The 18,166-nt window shown below is 37.2% G+C and overlaps 1 protein-coding gene across 1 annotated transcript; it reads right to left on the bottom strand.

Annotated features, from left to right (window-relative positions):
• Window positions 1–2,781: 2,781 nt before the first annotated feature.
• Window positions 2,782–9,179, bottom strand: LOC103248214 (tripartite motif-containing protein 49D). Its single transcript, XM_038005359.2, has 6 exons — window positions 8,615–9,179; window positions 8,234–8,329; window positions 6,279–6,509; window positions 5,544–5,566; window positions 4,578–4,675; window positions 2,782–3,459 (listed from the first exon to the last, which is right to left on the bottom strand). Exons 1-6 carry the CDS (start codon window positions 9,134–9,136, stop codon window positions 2,960–2,962), a joined length of 1,470 nt encoding a protein of 489 aa, XP_037861287.2. The 5' UTR covers window positions 9,137–9,179; the 3' UTR covers window positions 2,782–2,959.
• Between the last annotated feature and the right edge of the window lie 8,987 nt (window positions 9,180–18,166).

The following is an 18,166-nucleotide window of genomic DNA, read 5'->3' as shown; positions in this document are numbered from 1 at the left end:
TTTGAAGATTGAATGAAAAATCTAAAATGGAAACATAGATCTGAAATTTCAGAGTTTAAAAATGGAGCAATAAAGCATACTTTTAAAATTGTGAGGGAATTGTTTGTGGAATAAAACATTACTTAATGAAATAATTGTTTCAGTTGTAATATCTCTGAACAACGTATGTCAGGTCAAGTTTCTTACATCTCACCCCAGAGTCATCTAGATTCTGTTGGGCTGTAAGCCCCCAGGCATGATTGTCTATACTTTATAAATCCAATCAGCCAACGTTATACCCTTCTGTGTAACCTAATCTTCCATTTCCACTTCTTTTTTCAGAACGTAGCTAACCTCATGAAGGGGTTGTGGTCTTAGGTGAGTCTAATCATTTAAAAATCAGACTTGTTGGCCGGGCGCGGTGGCTCAAGCCTGTAATCCCAGCACTTTGGGAGACCGAGACGGGTGGATCACGAGGTCAGGAGATCGAGACCATCCTGGCTAACACGATGAAACCCCGTCTCTACTAAAAAATACAAAAACCTAGCCGGGCGAGGTGGCGGGCGCCTGTAGTCCCAGCTACTCGGGAGGCTGAGGCAGGAGAATGGCGTAAACCCGGGAGGCGGAGCTTGCAGTGAGCTGAGATCCGGCCACTGCACTCCAGCCTGGGCCACAAAGCGAGACTCCGTCTCAAAAAAAAAAAAAAAAAAAAAAAAAAAAAAATCAGACTTGTCCAGAGAAGACATCTCCAGAGAATACACACTGAATATGCAGCTGTTAGGCTTCAGGCACCCAAGAATTACTGCTTACCTGGATATCCAAAAATCCTCCAGACATGAGACTATTCACAGCAGATTCTGGTGCATATCACATTTGTAATAAAACACTTTATCCTCACTTACTGTAATAAAAATACTTTTAACTTACTTCCCAGGGCACTTTTGTCTTGTCTAAGCAAACATGAACTATCCCAGCTTTCTCAGTTATTTTAAATAACATTGATGTTTGAAATATCTGTAATTAGAGCATTTATAATATAGTGGTTTATGTTATGTCAAGTTATTAGACTTTTTTATTATTGAGACAGGGTGTCATTCTGTCACAGGCTGGACTGCAGGGGCACCACCATGGCTCAGTGCAGCCTGGATCTTCTGGGCTTGAGCCATCCCGCTGCGTCCATCAGGCCCCTGAGTAGCTGGGTGTATAGCATGTGCCATCATGCCAGGCTGATTTTTAAAGGAATGTTTAGTAGAGATGAAGTCTCCCTATGTTACCTACACTGGTCTGGAACTCCTGGCCCCAAACCATTCTCACACCTTGGTCTCCCCAAGTGCTGGGATTAGAGGTGCGGGCCACCATGCCTGGGCTCCCTTGTTTGTTCTACTACCTTATGCATTATTGGACATTTTGGGTCTTAAAAGTTATAATTCCACAATGTTCACATAATTATGGAATCCATAAAGAGCCTACAGTTGCTTATATTTACATGGAATAGTCCTTTCTTAACTTCAATTTTATTGTTTAAATTGACAAATGTTTATTAACTTGTTTCTGAGATACATCAGTTTTGTTGCATTCAGAGAGTTATTTACTCTCTGTTTTATATGTTTATTTTGTATAAATACACCACAATTTAGCCATTCTAGTGTTGAAGAATATTTTGTACCTAATTTGGAGCTACTATAAAAACTGATGCATTGAACAATATTGTGTATATCTTAAAGTATATGTAGGCAATCAGTTGACTATATTTTAGAATTCGAATATCTAGCCTATGCGTAAGGAATGTGAATAGTCAGTTTTCCCAAAAATAATTTCCATTTATATCTCCCCAGCCATGAATAAATTTCATTTATTCTGTATCTGTGACAGCTCACAATATTATGTGTCTTTAAATTTTGGTAATTTTTATGGGGGACTGTGGTACAACTGGTGGATTAATTCTTACTTTTATAAGACTAATGAAAGTGAGCATATTTTTATATTTGGTCAGTTATTTATGTATCCAGTTCTGTAAAGTGTCTGTTCAGATATTGTACCCAATCTTATATCGAGTTCATTGTCTTTTATTTATTACATTTTAAGTATTCATCATGTACATGTATTGTATGTTATTTTATATATGTTCAGGTGAATATCTTTCTCCACTATTGGTTCGCATTTTATTTCTTGTATCATGTGTTTTGAAACACAGAAGTCATCATTATTAATACAAACCAACTAATTTTTTTAATTATTAATTTTTATACTGGTTAAGAAATCCTTATGAGAATATTGTATCATGTTCCCCTTACCTTCAGGACTCAAATCTATTTGGAAATGACTGTGTATGGTTTGAGGTAGGAGTCAATATTTAGTAACTTTTTAAAAAATACTCAATTAATCCAGCATTAGTCTGATCACCTTGTGTATTTCAATGTAGTAGAGCACACTAATAATGCAGGATTATTTATATATGTAGTGAGAATTGAAAATAAAGCCCAGCATAGAAGGTCAGATAATATTAACTCAAAGGATAGATCAGTACAATTAAACATGATGGATAAGTGTGATATAGTTAGATAAAGAGAAAGAAAAACATTTCCTAGTTATCATTGAGACTTCACTCCAAGTTTTTTCCACGAAGCAAAAGATCCTGCCTCTCTTCCATTGATTTTAACTTCATTAAGACATGTCTGTCATCTATTATTTCACTCAGTGACACTCAGAAATAAAGAAAAAAAAAACAGAGAATATATTTTATGCCATGATCATTAATAATGATTTTTCAAAAATTATTTAATAAAGTACCAATACATATACTTTTAGTATTTTTACCATATTTAATAGTAACACAATAAATGAATTTTAATAACATTAGAAGGCAATTGAAGACATAAAACAGAACTTATTTGTCCTGTTTGATAAGGCACAATGAAGAGGGCTTCCTGGGATAAAGCGGTTCCCACAGCAAATGAACACATTTCTGATTTGTCACTGGTCAGAGGTGAATACAGCAAAAGATAGGCCTGAGAGGAGGTGAGAAGGAGCAATTAGGGATGGTGTATATAAGGGAGCTTTGATTAACATCAACAAAGCTCACAGTTCCAGCTTCACAATCCAGGAATAATCCTACGTGACTGGTAGGTCTTGGGACGTATTGCAGTGTAAGTGGGGAGGTGGTAAAGAGACTGAACTGAATGTCATTCTTAACACATGCAAGACTAAAGAGTCCCCCCTCTCCATATATATTGTCATTCTGATTATTCTCTTTCCAAAACTTATTACAGACACCGAAAGCCCAGTTCCAAGAGTCCCCCACATAGACCTCCCAGTAGTATTTGCCGGAGGTGAAAGTCTGAGTACCCCATGCAAGAAAACTTGCAGGTGTTGCAGTGGTATGGGGCGCATTTTGATGGTCACATCCAATACAAATAATTCTCAGATCTCCATATTGAAAAATATGACTGTTGGCTTCATCATGATGCAGAGTAATATCCACTGCAAAATAAATAAATAAATAAATAAATAGAAAGGAAGAAAACATGTGTAGACATGTGTAAATAAGGAAAAATTGTTCTATCAAGAAGTTACTTTACCAGGAAATGTAAAGTCACAAGGACAATTTTGCTTGTAACTTTTAATAAAGTATAGAGATGATTAATATTATCTACAAGACAAAATGCTAACCACAGATATTAAAAATGTTTTGAAAACTTACGTATTGAGAGAGAAATGTAAAACCAACTTCTTTCAATCCAATTTTCAAAGCAAAATTTACACATTATGTACCCTAAATGCTATGCTGTTGTGAAGATCATTACTTAGAAACGTTTCTTATTCTTAAAAACTAGTGCTATCATTTGGGAAAGAATGTGAAGACTTTCAGTTACGCAAGAACTGCTCTAGCTAACTGGATAAAAATCTATACGTACATGTCATAAGTGACAATTTAAAGCAGATTTCTGCAAAATCTTTGAGTATATTCATTTGAACAGTTAAAATCAGTCTCTCTGTGGTCCTCAATGCTAGCTCGGGGCTGAAGCTGGATTTTAGACTTAACATGTCCCTTTTCACATTGCAATTAAACTGAACTTCTTTTTGTTTGTAATTTTACTTGTTTTCACAAAATGATTTCTTCTTTTTATTTTTACCCATTAACTAATTTTTTTGCAATACATAATATATAACCATTTAAAAAAATAAAAAAACCCCAAGGATCTCCAGTAAACTATATTCCCCAAAAGAATAGTTCTTAGCTGTTCAAATGAATACACTAAAGAAATGTAAAATTTTGTATTTAACATTAAATAACTCACTTTCATTCTGAGCATTGTTTCATTTGCTTCTTTTTAAGATTTGCTACACTACTCCTTTTTCCCATTACATAGCTCAGTACATATGAGGCCATAATGTATTTGTTTTTCACAATCTTTCAAACTTAATGCTGTAAGTCTGCTATAAATACAGACACAGATACAAAAGGATCGCATGATTATATTGTTCACTTATGGCTATAAAGAAGTAAAATATTTGATAAAGGGTGAACTATTACCTATGTGATTCCAACAATAATAATATTTAGATAGTGGGAGTGCTGCCTGTGGGTGGAGACTTACCTCGGAACTGGTTGAGCCTGTCCCTCAGTCCAGTGATGGGCCCTGCACTGAGCTCTAGATTCAGAGGCTGGGGCATGTGCAGCAGCACGGACTCACTCCTGCAAGGAAAAACCAGCAGTTACAACATCTACAGTCATAAAATAAATAAAAATCACTATTTGTATTTGAAAGACATTTCATGAGAATCCTTTGAATCCACAAATTTGACAGTTCAAAAATTATTACTTCCTATTTGAAATGAATTACTATTTATAGTTTCTGAATTTTAAAGCGTGGTGGGGGAGTCTGAGTCAGAATTCAGTCTGATCTTTCTTTTTTTTGCCCCAAATATGTAAGGTTCCTTACTTAGCCTTATGGCCTTGAGAATATTTAGAAATGAAATTCTGAGTTCCACTTCTTGGAAGACTCTCCTAAGATCTTTGTCTGAAATAGTGGGGTTCTGGGGAGACTGCAGCATCTGCTGTTTCCTTTTCAGGATAAAGGATGTGAAACTTGTTCTAGGCAGCGAGATCTGCTTTTTAGAAACAAGCTTCCCTAGGGACTTATACAGTTCTAACACTCCGCAGTTTTTTCAATCTATTTTTCAGAACTGTTAACTGATATGTATATATGTATAAACAACAAATCACCAACACTTTTTCACTGCTAAAATACTTCCCCCCACTTCTCTCCTGTTTCCTCTGGCGACTTTCTCACTATCCACAAAACAAAACTTTATCTTTCACCTATGCAGGCTTTTAAGAAATAAAACAAAATCAGGAATAAACAGTTTTAAAATTTTATTTCACTATCTATTTATGTATTTATTTAGTGGTCTTGTCTTTTCTGGTGTGGGAATGAAAGTAGATGCAAAAAAAAAAAAAGTAGTATCTATATCTTAATCATTTATGCTTGACTTTGCTAGAGCCTGCTTTAATATTTGTGGAAACTGAAAGAACATATGCTAAAATCTAGGTACATACTCACCTGTGTAATATGTCTCCAAAATCCTGTAAAAAAAAAAAAATACAAAGAATTAGTGCATTTCACAAGATGCATCTTTCACTAAGTTCAGTGTGAAATTTGGTGTCAGTTTCTGAAGATATTATTTCCCTACCATCTTCTCTTCTGCAAAGCATTTTCTATTTCTTCTGTAATGAAAAACCCAGTTAGTCGTATTGTCATTAATTAATGTCCTGGGAAAGTCTGAGTCTTGAAGACATTCTCTAAAGAGGTGAAGGGGGAAGAGGTCCAGAGGGTCTATGCTCTGTAGTACCCTCGCATAACCTACTCAGTCATCTTTCCCAGAACCTATTACCCAAATGAGTGGACCCAAAAATAGTATTAGTGAGATTCTAGATTCCCATAACTTCTGATCTTGCCATATCCTCAAATTAACCTAAATGTAAATGAATCACTCACTATTTTATACATGTTTAGCAACCCAAAGTATATTACTGACTTAGATGGGGAATATTTTTTTGGGCTGTTACCTTGACCATTCCACAGAGTTTTGTGGCTGGTGGATAAAGTAGGAGGGACCTTTGGCCTGGTAGAATCCCTTGGCGGGGCTATATTCTCCCAGTAAAGTAGCATTAGTTATGCAAATGTGTTTTTGGAAACACGTCATGGAAATAAAGGTAGGGAGATGGATTTCAGCCATGAGGAAAATACCTATACATGTGAATATTCAAAAACCTGAACCACGTTGTAAGCTTGTACCTGAAGTAGCTCCACATCTGGTTTATGGCACATTTTCTTCAGCTCTGCATACGTTCCTCTTAAAATCTCCCTCCTATGAGCCATTTTGGCTTTACTTAAATGAAGTTGATGAAAAATATCTTTCCCTTTCTTTTTCAGCATCTCCAAACTATGTTTTTCTTCTTCATGGTGAAGTGCAGGCATCTTCTGATACTCAGCTCTAACTGCTTCTAGCCTTAAATTCACATAATCCTGCAATGATAATGGGTTAGTCAAAAGAGAAATGTATTTATCCATCTACTATTAAATCTCACTGATCCCTTTTGTCTCTCAAACATCCAATAATTTAAAACTCATTCTTGCCAGTTCTTAGAATCCACAAATTTTGTTCCTTTCCTTTCTTGTATCTGATCAATTACATTAAATTTATTCAAGATAATGTGTTTTCTAAGATAGCTGGAAATTAAAAAAAAAAAAAACACAAAAAGAAAAACCACTTGGATTTCTCTATTCCAACCCATATTTATGGAAAAATAAGAACAATTCATGCTTGTGAGTTGGAGTATAGAGCTGTAGTTACTAGAAAGAAAATAATTATTTCTATTTCTGACATTCACAACAAGTTCCTTAAACTCATTCTATGTGAAATGACCCTAGACTACCATGTCCAGCTAAAAGCATTTCACCCAGCAAAACCTATCCCAATAAGGTTGCATTTATGATTTGGCCATCTTTGTCTCTCTGAATTCATTTCCTTCCATTTTTTTTCTAATTCATCCCAATCTGAAACATAGACTTCTTTGTGGTTCCTCAGGCCTCCAAATATACACAAACTCCAAATTACTGCATATGCTGTTCTCTCCAACTAGAATTTTACACACACACACACACACACACACACACATATACACATTTACATATATACACACTCATGGTCCACATATATATCCATACACACATTCGTGTTCCCCCTCCTCTTTAAAATTTTGTTTCAATTTGAATTTTTCAATGAGGCTTTTTTCTGACCACCCTATTTAAAACTCAGACACTCATCTCCAGTTTCCAATCTCTATTGTTCTTTTCTACTTCTCTGCTTGATTATTCTCCAACAAAGAACCTACCACACTCGAACATATAATGTTTTACACATATTTGCATATTGACCATTTGTCTCTCTTGTTTGGATTGTACGATTTGTGAGGACGAAGATGCTTTCTTTCTCCTATACTAGTAAACTTTCTAATTTAATATTCAACATAGACTACGTTCTTATGAAATACTTTTCAGCAAACTAATATTAGCTATCATACCCTGAAAGTATATATCCACAAAGAGAAAATCATTTTTAATATTTTTCTGAAGTCCTCAGAGTTCTCCTTATATTTAGAGACTAGATCCCATATTTCTGGCAGGTTTATATGTCTCCCTCAAGACACAAATCCACATTTCTCAACACTTTTCTCATATGTTATGTATTATTCAATATTAATTAGTTGAGATTCCTAATGTCATGGTTCCCCTAGATTTCTCCTGTCACTTTTTCTGCCTCAAATTTTCCATACAGTTCCAAATACTACTTGTCCACCAGCCTTCAGATTAATGCTGACCCAGGTTCAGAAAGTTCACTTGAGCTTTCCATGGCTGCCAAATAAATCTTGTGCCCAGCATTTATCCAACCAGCACATATAGAATGCTGTGAGATGGCCCGGTTTCTTGTATCTGTTGGTGTACAGCTACAGGTTTGTATGAAAACAAACCAGCGTGCTTTGGGTGACATCAATGGTTTTGTTAGAAATCCTATCTAACAGTCATACTATTCTACAAAAGAAATGAGGCCACTTTTTCTCAATGTTTTCTTTTTTTTTATTGACTCACAGAAACATTATGGTTTGATATCAAGTTCCTATTTATGAGTCACCCATTTGCCCACCATAAGTTCCTGGAGAAGTTAGAAGTTAGAGTAGTACAGGACTAACCTTCCAGTATCTGGTTCTGGTGGTTTCCATATTCAGGTTTCTGTGATTTTCACAAGCTTTTTCCCATAAAGACTCCATTTTCTTTAAAAGGTTCTCCTGCAAAAGAGCCATGAATTGAAGCACCAGTGAAGACAATAAAGTAACATGCAGACCGTTTCATAGGGAGGGGGCCCAGAATGAGAGATAAATAAGTCCCTAGTAAATGGCATTTCTTCTGTTTCCCTTCTTGTTTGTCAAATCCCAGAGGTTTCAAGCTAAGAAAGCCCAAAAGAGAGCTGCTTAAAGGGACTCAGAGTTGGCTTTATCCAATCTGCAAGAAAGTAGACCCACAAGAATTTCATGTGTCCTTTATAGAAGTAGATGTTCAGAGGCATCACTTACCCGGTGTTCCTCAGCAGCCCACTCAATGGGACAGTGTCTGTGATCCTGGTGCTCCTGAGAGCTGGAGCACAGCAAACAGAGCAGGCTCTTGTCCACTTCACAGAACATCTTCTTTGTCTCCCTGTGAATGCCACACATTTGCTCCTCAGAGCTCAGGAATTGCCAGAGACTGGCTTTTCTGGCAAGGGAAGCCATCTTCTTCAAACGAATGTTAGTTTTGAAGTTTCTGTGCTGTGTTGTCTTCATGCATTCAAAGCACTGAGTAAGAATTGGGACGTCTTGCCAGTTGAGGTAGAAACAGGGCCTGCAAAAGCTGTGCCCACAGTCTATGGTGATTGGGTCTATGAAGTAGTTCATGCAGATGGGGCAAGTGAGTTCCCTCTGGAAGGCCTGCAAGATTTCAGAATTCATGTTTCTGAGGAAGAAAGAGCAACATGCCATTTTGGGGTCTGGGTTGATGAAAAGTTTCTGAACATGTGGAGATATGTGATAGCTATAGTTTCTTCTCTTGACAGGGTTCATTAAAGCACAGTGAACTATTCCTTCTGTAACAAAAATAAAAATCTCACACAAAGAGAGTCTCCCGACTTTATAGTAGATGTTACTGACTAGATGACTCACAGTCCCTTCTGCTCCTAGTTGCTGTCTGTAACATAATACTAACCTATTCAATTTCCCATTTTCTGAATGTGGATCTGGAAATTGGATTTGATTCTAAGTGGCCTAGAATAAACTGTAGTTGTTCCTATTCTTCTTTCACGTAACTGCTGAATGAGTATGAGAGAGTGGGAAAAATCACCTTGGCCAAAGAAATACGAGAAGATGACCAGAGGGTTCTATGACATATTTTTAGAGGGAGACACAACAGTGGGGCAGCAAACCACCAGGGCATATGTTTACCTATGTCACAAACCTGTAAGTCCTGCACATTTATCTCAGGACTTAAAATAATATAACACTAAAGTAAAATAAAAACCAAAACCAAAACAAAATAAAAACCAACCAATCAACAAAATAAACAAATTTTTAAAACCAGCAATTAAACTAATTTAGGTTTAATAGAAGAGAAAAAATAATGAAAGATACTGGGCCTTTTTATTTTCTCGTGGATTAAATTAACTTCTTCTAGGGATACCCAGACTCTGAACTAGCATATAATAGGATTTTTGTTAGACTCAAAGAGGTGTAGTTATATTTCTATGGTGTGATGGTGAATTCTAGGTATCAGTCTGACTGGATTAACCAATACCTAGGGAACTGGTGCAGCATTGTTTCTGGGTGAGTCTGTGAAGGTGAGGAGAGAGACACGTGAGTTGGTGAGCTGAGTGGGACCATCATCCCTCAATGTGAATGGGCCCCATTCAATCAGCTGGTAGCTCAGATAAAAGGAAAAAGCCAGAGAAAAGGCAATTTCCTCTTTCTTCCTCCTGAAGCTGGTTCTGAGGCTTTCAGCTTTGAGCTCAGTCAGGATACTGGTATCCTCAGGATTCCAGCTATATTGCAACTGCTCTGACTCCATAATCAAGCAAACAAATTTTCCTGATGAATTCCCTCTCATGTAGAATCATGTGTGGCTTGAGGACAGATATATGTTCTGCGAAATGTGTAAGGAGGTATTATTTATTTACTTTCTGAGATGGAGTCTCCCTCTGTCACCCAGGCTGGAGTGCAGTGGTGCAATCTCGGCTCACTGCAACCTCCACCTCTCGGGGCAAAGCGAATCTCTTGCATTAGCCTCCTGAGTACCTGAGGTTACAGGAACACATCACTACACCTGGATAGTTTTTTCTTTTTTTTTTTTCTTAAAGTAGAGATGAAGTTTCACCATGTTGACAGGCTGGACTTGAACTCCTGGCCTCAAGTAATCTGCCCACCACAGCCTCCCAAAGTGCTGGGATTACAGGCATGAGCCACCACGCCCAGCCAGGTGGTTTTATTGTTTTGACATGATAGAATATACTTATACAAACCTAGATGGTACAGCCTGCTACACACCTATGGTGTACAGTACAGCCTATTGCTCCTAGGTTACAAAACTGTACAGCATGTTCTGTACTGTACACTGTAGGCAATTGTAACACAAAGGTAATTATTTAGTATGTAAAGATATTTAAATACAGAAAAGGTACAGTAAACATACGGGTATTATAATCTTATGTGACCACCATGTGTTGTTTGTGGTTGCCTGAAATGACTCATGAATGTATCTCTACATATATACATATATATCCCATGATTCTGTTTGTCTGGAGATCCCTGACTAATATATAAACTATAGTCTTTGTTTGGCAATTTTAAGTCCTTTACTCTCCTTTATTTGATAACACTGCTGAATTTTAGTGAAAGAAATGAAAAATCTTAGAATTGCAAACATTCTCCAGAGGTCATCTAAGTCATTTTAAGGAAGTTTTCATAGTTTAATAAGACTAAAACTCAAGTGAGATCACAACCACCATCACGTATCCAATTTTATCTTATATACTTGGTCAAAAAATTGTGTTTTGGTATCTAAACTAGGATGTTTTGGGGAGCTTTTTCATTTTTTTCAGTTTAACTATTTTGCATCTCTCATCACTACCTTACTAATTTAAAGTCATGTCTAAAAGCTGAATGAATGAATTAACATTCATTAACATCTTCTGAATTCAATTTTACAATATTAATTCACTCATTACACATATATTTACACATATCTATGTGTACTTATATGTATTAATATCAACTCCATATATTTATTATGCATACATATCTGCTGCAGCAAACACTAGATATTTAAATTTTTTCAAAACTATATCGAAGAATGATAGAAAACAGAAAATAACAACAATTAGTATCCTCGTAATTCATAAAATCTATAGTAAGAGTATGAATTAGAAATGGTATCATTGTGTAGATTTAAGATAATGAGATATTTTTAACATTCTATTATTTTGCAAAGGAAAGAAGATATAATTTTATCAATATAAGTTTCACTTACTGCTGGGTTCTTTTAATGGTTCCCACAATTATTCTTTGAGAAACAATTCTGTTAAGTACTCCTCAAGGTCAGGAACTCATTCAATACAGTACTGAATTTCAGAGGTCACCAAAATACAGCTGCCTCTAAGTGCGGTCCTTCTCCTTTGGAGAAAACTGAGCTTGTCTATTCTAGGTCCTTTTATAAGAATCTGTGAAGACCACACCCACCTCTTTAAGTGGGTGGAGTATTGAGAAAGGTTGAGAATAAGATGATTAGGTTTATGTAGTATTTAGAACACACCTTTGCACCGCTGATTAAATTATTATCACTCCTTCATTCTAAAAAACCGTTACTGAAATGAATCATATGTAACACAAATCCTATCAGATTAGACATACACTAGAAATTAATATGCATTTTATACTGTTTATTGAGTTTCATTCAAGACACAGGCATTCCTTTAAGGGCACACTTATTTATTCTAGAGAAACTGTCTCCTTGTGGAGACACTCGGTGGTACAGTCATAAACCACTGCAACCTTGAATTCCAAGGCTCAAGGGATCCTCCTGCTTCAGCCTCCCAAGTAGCTAGGACTACAGGCTCACACTATCCCATCTGGATAATGTTTTTTAAAACTTTTCATAGATTCAGGGTATGATTCTGTAGCCCAGGCTGTTCTCCAACTCCTGTCTTGAAGTGATCCTCTGGTCTTGGACTTCCAAAGTGCTTGGGAGCACAGGCATAAACCACCTTGTCCAGCCTTAAATGCTGCTTTAGTACGTTTATAGGATATTCCCAGAGAAGTCCAACAGGAAGATACAACTTTTTTTTTGTTTTGTTTTCTACCACTCTAAGAGAAATCACTGATTAACCAAATAGCCACACTAATTTGAGGTCTCTTACTGAATTTACAAAACTTCGTCAATCTCATGGGTGAAATGAGTGATTATTTTAGTGCTTTTCTCCACATAGTGCATGATGTTCTACGAAGACTAGAAATGCAATATAATAATTAATTTGGGGATTATAAACAAGTTGTAGGATGTATGCTAATTCACAAATACAGAATCCAAATGATAGGGATGGACTGTATCTTTTTTTCTATAACAAATACTTTTGTTGTCATGTGACAATTAAAAAAAGAAAGGAGACTTCAGAAGCGGCTGCTCAAATATTTTCTGACAGAGGAATTCTTTGCCAATAGCCCCCCAAAGACTTAGAGTCAAGAGTGTCAGAACAGTGAAGACAAATCTATCAGCCCTATGTCTGTCAAGGTTCAAAAAATCTGTCAAGGTTCAGAAATCAAAGCAGAACCCATAAGATATATGTACAGGTAGGGAGATTCACATATGAATCAAGTGCGAGGAATTGGTTTCCACAGTTGATGGGCTGCCTGAGCAAGTATGAGATCCCTGTTAAAGTCAGTCAGGAAGAAAAATCCTCAGCTGGCTGGGTCCCAGTGGTCATGATTCAAAGCTTTGGTCCAAAGACAATGGGGAGCAATTGGAAGATTAGAGGCTCATTTGTAGGTGTTGTTCAAGGAATGCCTGTGTCTTTCTTTAAAGGACTTTCACTGATGAAGTCAGGCTTACCTGGGTACACTTGCTAGTTACAGGATTAGGACCTTTGGTTACATCTGCAAAATACCTTCCCAGTAGGTCCTAGGTGAGTGTTTCATTGAGTAATAATAAGGTTTGCCTATGCCACAAAGTCCAGTTTCATTCTCCTACTTGTGACTTGCCAATTATCCCAGGATCATTTGTTGAATAGGGATCCCTCCTCTTGCTCCTGGCAGCCCTGAACCCGCCAGGTTACAGGACCACAGGCCTCCGCCTGGAGGAGCGCTGCCGCCGAGGCGCGCCCCAGCTCCCCTACCCTGAGCCCCGATGCCTGGCTCCTGCGTCAAGGTGCCAGAAAAACCAGGACCCAGCGCCCACCTGACCTACCCGGACTGCGCCCTGGCCTGCGAGACACCGCGCTCTCCTCTGCCCTGCGAGATACCTGCAGGGGCCCCTTTGGATTGCGGCCGCTGCCACCATAGTCACCACCGTAGTCGCCGCCGCGGGCGTCAGAGGGAAGCACCTGAGGGTGGCTTTCCCAGCCGGCTGCCACACAGGAGCTCTGGATGCTTAGCCCGCCCGGCCAAGAGATCTTAACAAAGTAGGTATCTTGTAGGAGAACAGCTCAACCCAAAGGCAGATTGCTAGTCTGGACTTTACTACAAACGGGACTGCGGTGATGTTTATAGCACTGAAGTGAACTCCATTTAAGTACAGAAAGTGGCCTCTCTGCTTTCCCCACGAAGCACAATCATATTCACCTTGCAGACTTGAATCACTGAAGATGTAAGCCAACTGTTACTCTCAGTTTCAGAGACCAGCTGTGGACAGCATGAAGACTGTCCCTGATCAAAGTCTTAGCAAGTCAAGGTTAAGGAATGCGTCTGATTCCCCTGAACTGTACCTTGGAAAGTGAACCAAGGCCTGGGTTTTGCTCTGGAAGCCTGTCTTGCCTGCTTCTATCATCTGGCGCTCTGCAAGTGAGTCTTGGACCCATATGGACACTGCTCTATGTTACTGTCATGATTCTCTGCTCTTCTGCGAGTTCAGACTTGGCACCTTATTTTACTTCTGATCCACTCTCTACTGTCCAGAAACGTGGTGGACCCATAGTCCAGCTATGTGGAAGGCTGAGGTTGGAGGATTGCTTGATCTGGGGAGGTCAAGGCTGCAATGCGTTGTGATCTCACCACTGCACTCCAACCTGGGCGACAGAGTGAGAGCCTGTCTCAAAAGCAAAACAAAAAAACCCCAAAAAGCTGACCATATTTATCCATCCTTCCTTATTGCTCTAATAGTAGTATTCTAATATACAGTGAGATTATATACAAGATGAGGATAGTTAAAACAGTATAATGTTATTAAAATATAAACGACTACAGAATTGTATGTTTGCATTACTCCTATCATTGAAATATCCCATTATGCAACCCATATGTCATAAAGCTTTTGTATCAGGGTTTCTCCTTACAGATAGAGTCAGTCTTTTTTAGACTTTGTTCTCAGCAATCTTCATTAAAGGAAGCATTACTGGATTGTTTTATATAAATTGAAAAAACATATATCAGGAACTTTTAATATGTTTGTTGTGTTCCATATTGAGAGTAACTAAATTAAATACTAGAAAATACACCTTGAAATATGATATTTGATATACAGTTGGACCTCCATATGATAGGGTTCTGCACCCATGGATTCAACTCATCGGGGATTAAAACATTTCAGGAAAAAAAATTGAATGATTACATTTTCACTGCACATGTGCAGACTTTTTTTGCTTGTCATTATTCCCTAAATAATACATGTAACAACTACTTACAGAGCATTTACATTGCATTAAGTATTTTAAGTAATCTAGAGATAATTAAAGTACATTGGAGGATGTGCTTAGTCTACATGCAAATACTTCACCATCTTATGTAAGGACATCTGAGGATTATTAACATCCAAGTGTTTTGGTATCTATGGGGGGTCCTGGAACCAATTTCCAGTCGATACTTAAGGAAAGGCTTCATACAAAATTAACGTGATCAAAATATAGGTTTTTCTGATAAGGATATTTTACTGCACATATATTTTAAAACTTTCAAAGACCTAAATAAATTGGAAATTGTATTAAAATGCAATGAGGGTTCTCAGTATTCTGTATTTTCTGAAGCAAAAAGTGAGTCTTACTTTCTATTCTGGTAATGACATCTTCCCAGGTAACTGTCTGTAGGATGCCACAGGTGGAACAGAGAAAATAAAATTCCAGTTCAGGGGGAAGAAACCTGTGCTCTTGCATTAACCCATGAGTTTGGATAATCACACTCAGGTATTCATTTGCCTGGGCTGGCTTGGAAATCAAGGGAAAAAAAGATACAGCATAAAAGAAAAGACATGTGCAGGATTCTAAGAGAGAGTAGTTTAATGAAAATCGAAACAAATGTATACCTCCACACTTTTAAAGATGGTACAAAGTTTCGTAGAAACAGATAAAAAAATTGAGTACTCAGTAGGTTAGCATTCTCAGAAGTTGGTGTTTCTGATGCCTTTAGTCAAGTTACTGACCTATCCCTGATTCTGTTAGTGCAAAGCAAAGCAAAAGAAAGGTGTAAGAGGGTAAGGGAAAGAACCTCAGAGGCTACAAATGAGAAAACTGTTGGCCACATTTACAAAGCTCACCATGCCACATTCACAATCTAGAAACACCTGCATCTGGCCTAGAGGCCTTTCTGTATCCTGAGGAAAGACTGGGGAAGAGGTCTTGAGATGATACCAGCAGTCTTCTTGGCACAAAAAAGTAGAAAAATTTTCTTGGAGTTAACCAGCATGTCATTTCTCATTGTCCAAGAATCTTTGCAAAATCCAACAGCCCAGTTCCAACACTGCCCAACATCCACCTCTCAGTGATATCTTCCAAAAGTGAATGCCTGGCCTCACCATCAAGAAAACACTTATATTTTGTGGGACTTGGAGCAATGTTGAGATCATCAGAACCAAAGAGTAACTGTCTCAGATCTTCAAACAAGGGGAATGTAGCAAGTGGTTATTTTATTATCCCAGGAAATATGAACTGCAGGAATAAGAAAACAGTCACATGAAAACATAGTGTTATAAACTTCTAATGAACGTGGGCTTTACATAGTGTCTACGTATGCCAGGTTACCACTGGAAATATGGGTCAGGACAGCAGGCACACTAGAGAAGTTTACTGATGTTCAAGCGTTACTCCATATTCATAACAATCAAATCTTGAACCAGAAAAATGGGGAAAATTACAAAGTTTCCGGGAATATATAAAGAACAGAAATTATTGCTAAACTCAGTTACATTCCCTAGAACATTTAAATTTGTGGAATTTTTAATAATTTGAAGATAGTAACAGAAGCAGCTTGCTCTTATTCTCAGACAAATAATGTAAATAATAACTCCTATTTTAAAAAATCACTTTATGTCAGATTTATGGATTTTTCACTGAAGCATGCATAGGTGTAATAAAGTAAAAGAAAATTCACATATGCTTTTTAAAGATTTCTTTGTGAGAATTCTTTGTCAAAGGATCTCTTGAGAAAGGGATAAATCCAGTGAAATTGTTGCCAGTTTACTTTGTGGTTGTTGTTATAAATATTTCTCTAATGTTTTTAATATCATTGATGATTATAGAAAGTATTTTTGTGTAATGTTATACACCACTGTGATGCTCAGTGTCAATAACCACAAGCTAGGGCTTGACAAGCTTAGCTTAGGCAGGCATCCTGCTTCCTAAGACCCAGGTTCCCTAAATGCACCCGATAGCATTTCCATTTGTAGTTGGAATCCACCATCTGCTACATACAAAAGCCCCAGATCCTCGAGGATCTTTTCTTTTGCTTCTTTACACCTTACTTTCACCATACACTGTCAGAAATACTTACCTTTCTGCCATTAGTCCTGGCATAATTTGGGGCCATTATGCCAATTTCTTTATACACTTTGAAAATTAAAATTGGAAATGGTAATTTTCTCTATGTGATTTCTCTATAGTTCCTTGAAACTAATAGCCCTGCCTAACAAACAAACAAAACCTTTCTACCTTTTAAGAAGGAGAAGACTACATGTACTATGAAGGAGGGTACATTTTCATTATAAATTATGTTCCCACTTGAGTATTAGACTGATAACTGTTACAGTTCTCAAAACCTGAATACAGGAAGAATTTACCTTTCACATTTCTAAAATTAGGTAAGAAGGAAGAGAGAAAGTCTTAGCATTCATCACAAAATTAATAGTGAAGGCTTAATTTATTAGATTACTAAGGATGGGTGAGCCCAAAGGTTATAGCAATTGGTATACAGGAAATGGCCATTGAGGAAATGTATTGCATGGATTCCCAAATTTCTAAATATCTAAATATATTTAAATACAAATTCAAAAAGCTTCAAATAAACTTTTTTTTTTTTTACTGCAGTTTTTCAGCAACTGAATGAATTTTGAAAGGAAATTTTTTTCTGGGGTGTTTTCTACTGTTTTTGTTCATTTGTTTTTTTGCTCCTCGATCAAGAAAAACTGACTTTGTCTCTTTCATTACTAGACAAGCAATTCACTTTCCAGCATCATGAAAGTATCATTCCAAACACATCACAGAAGGCAAAGAGGATGAGGTCATTTTTCCCAGTGGACTCTGTTTTTCTCAGTCCTAATCTGGAGCAGCTCCAGGTCTGGTTTATGGCACATTTCCTTCAGTTTCTTATACATTCCTCCTACAGCTTTCCCCTTTCATTTCATTCTGTCTTTACTGTCTTTACTTATCTTTTCTTTCCTATTCCAGTCTCTCCAAGTGACATTCCTCTTCCTCATAAAGTAAATGACAAACTCTCCAATACTCAACATGGATCATCTTCTTCCATAGATTCACATAACCTTGAAGTAATAATGAAATCATTGGGACACATAGTCTACTTTTATTCATGTCTTTTTATTTATTGTTTTATCTTAAGATATTTAGCAATTTGTTGCAATGAATGAACCAAAATTAGGGACTGGTTTCTCTTTTCTTTCCTTCTTTTCTATGT

This window comes from Chlorocebus sabaeus, chromosome 1 (assembly GCF_047675955.1).
Source record: "Chlorocebus sabaeus isolate Y175 chromosome 1, mChlSab1.0.hap1, whole genome shotgun sequence".
NCBI classification, from domain to species: domain Eukaryota; kingdom Metazoa; phylum Chordata; class Mammalia; order Primates; family Cercopithecidae; genus Chlorocebus; species Chlorocebus sabaeus.
This window is presented reverse-complemented; position numbering and strand designations above follow the sequence as displayed.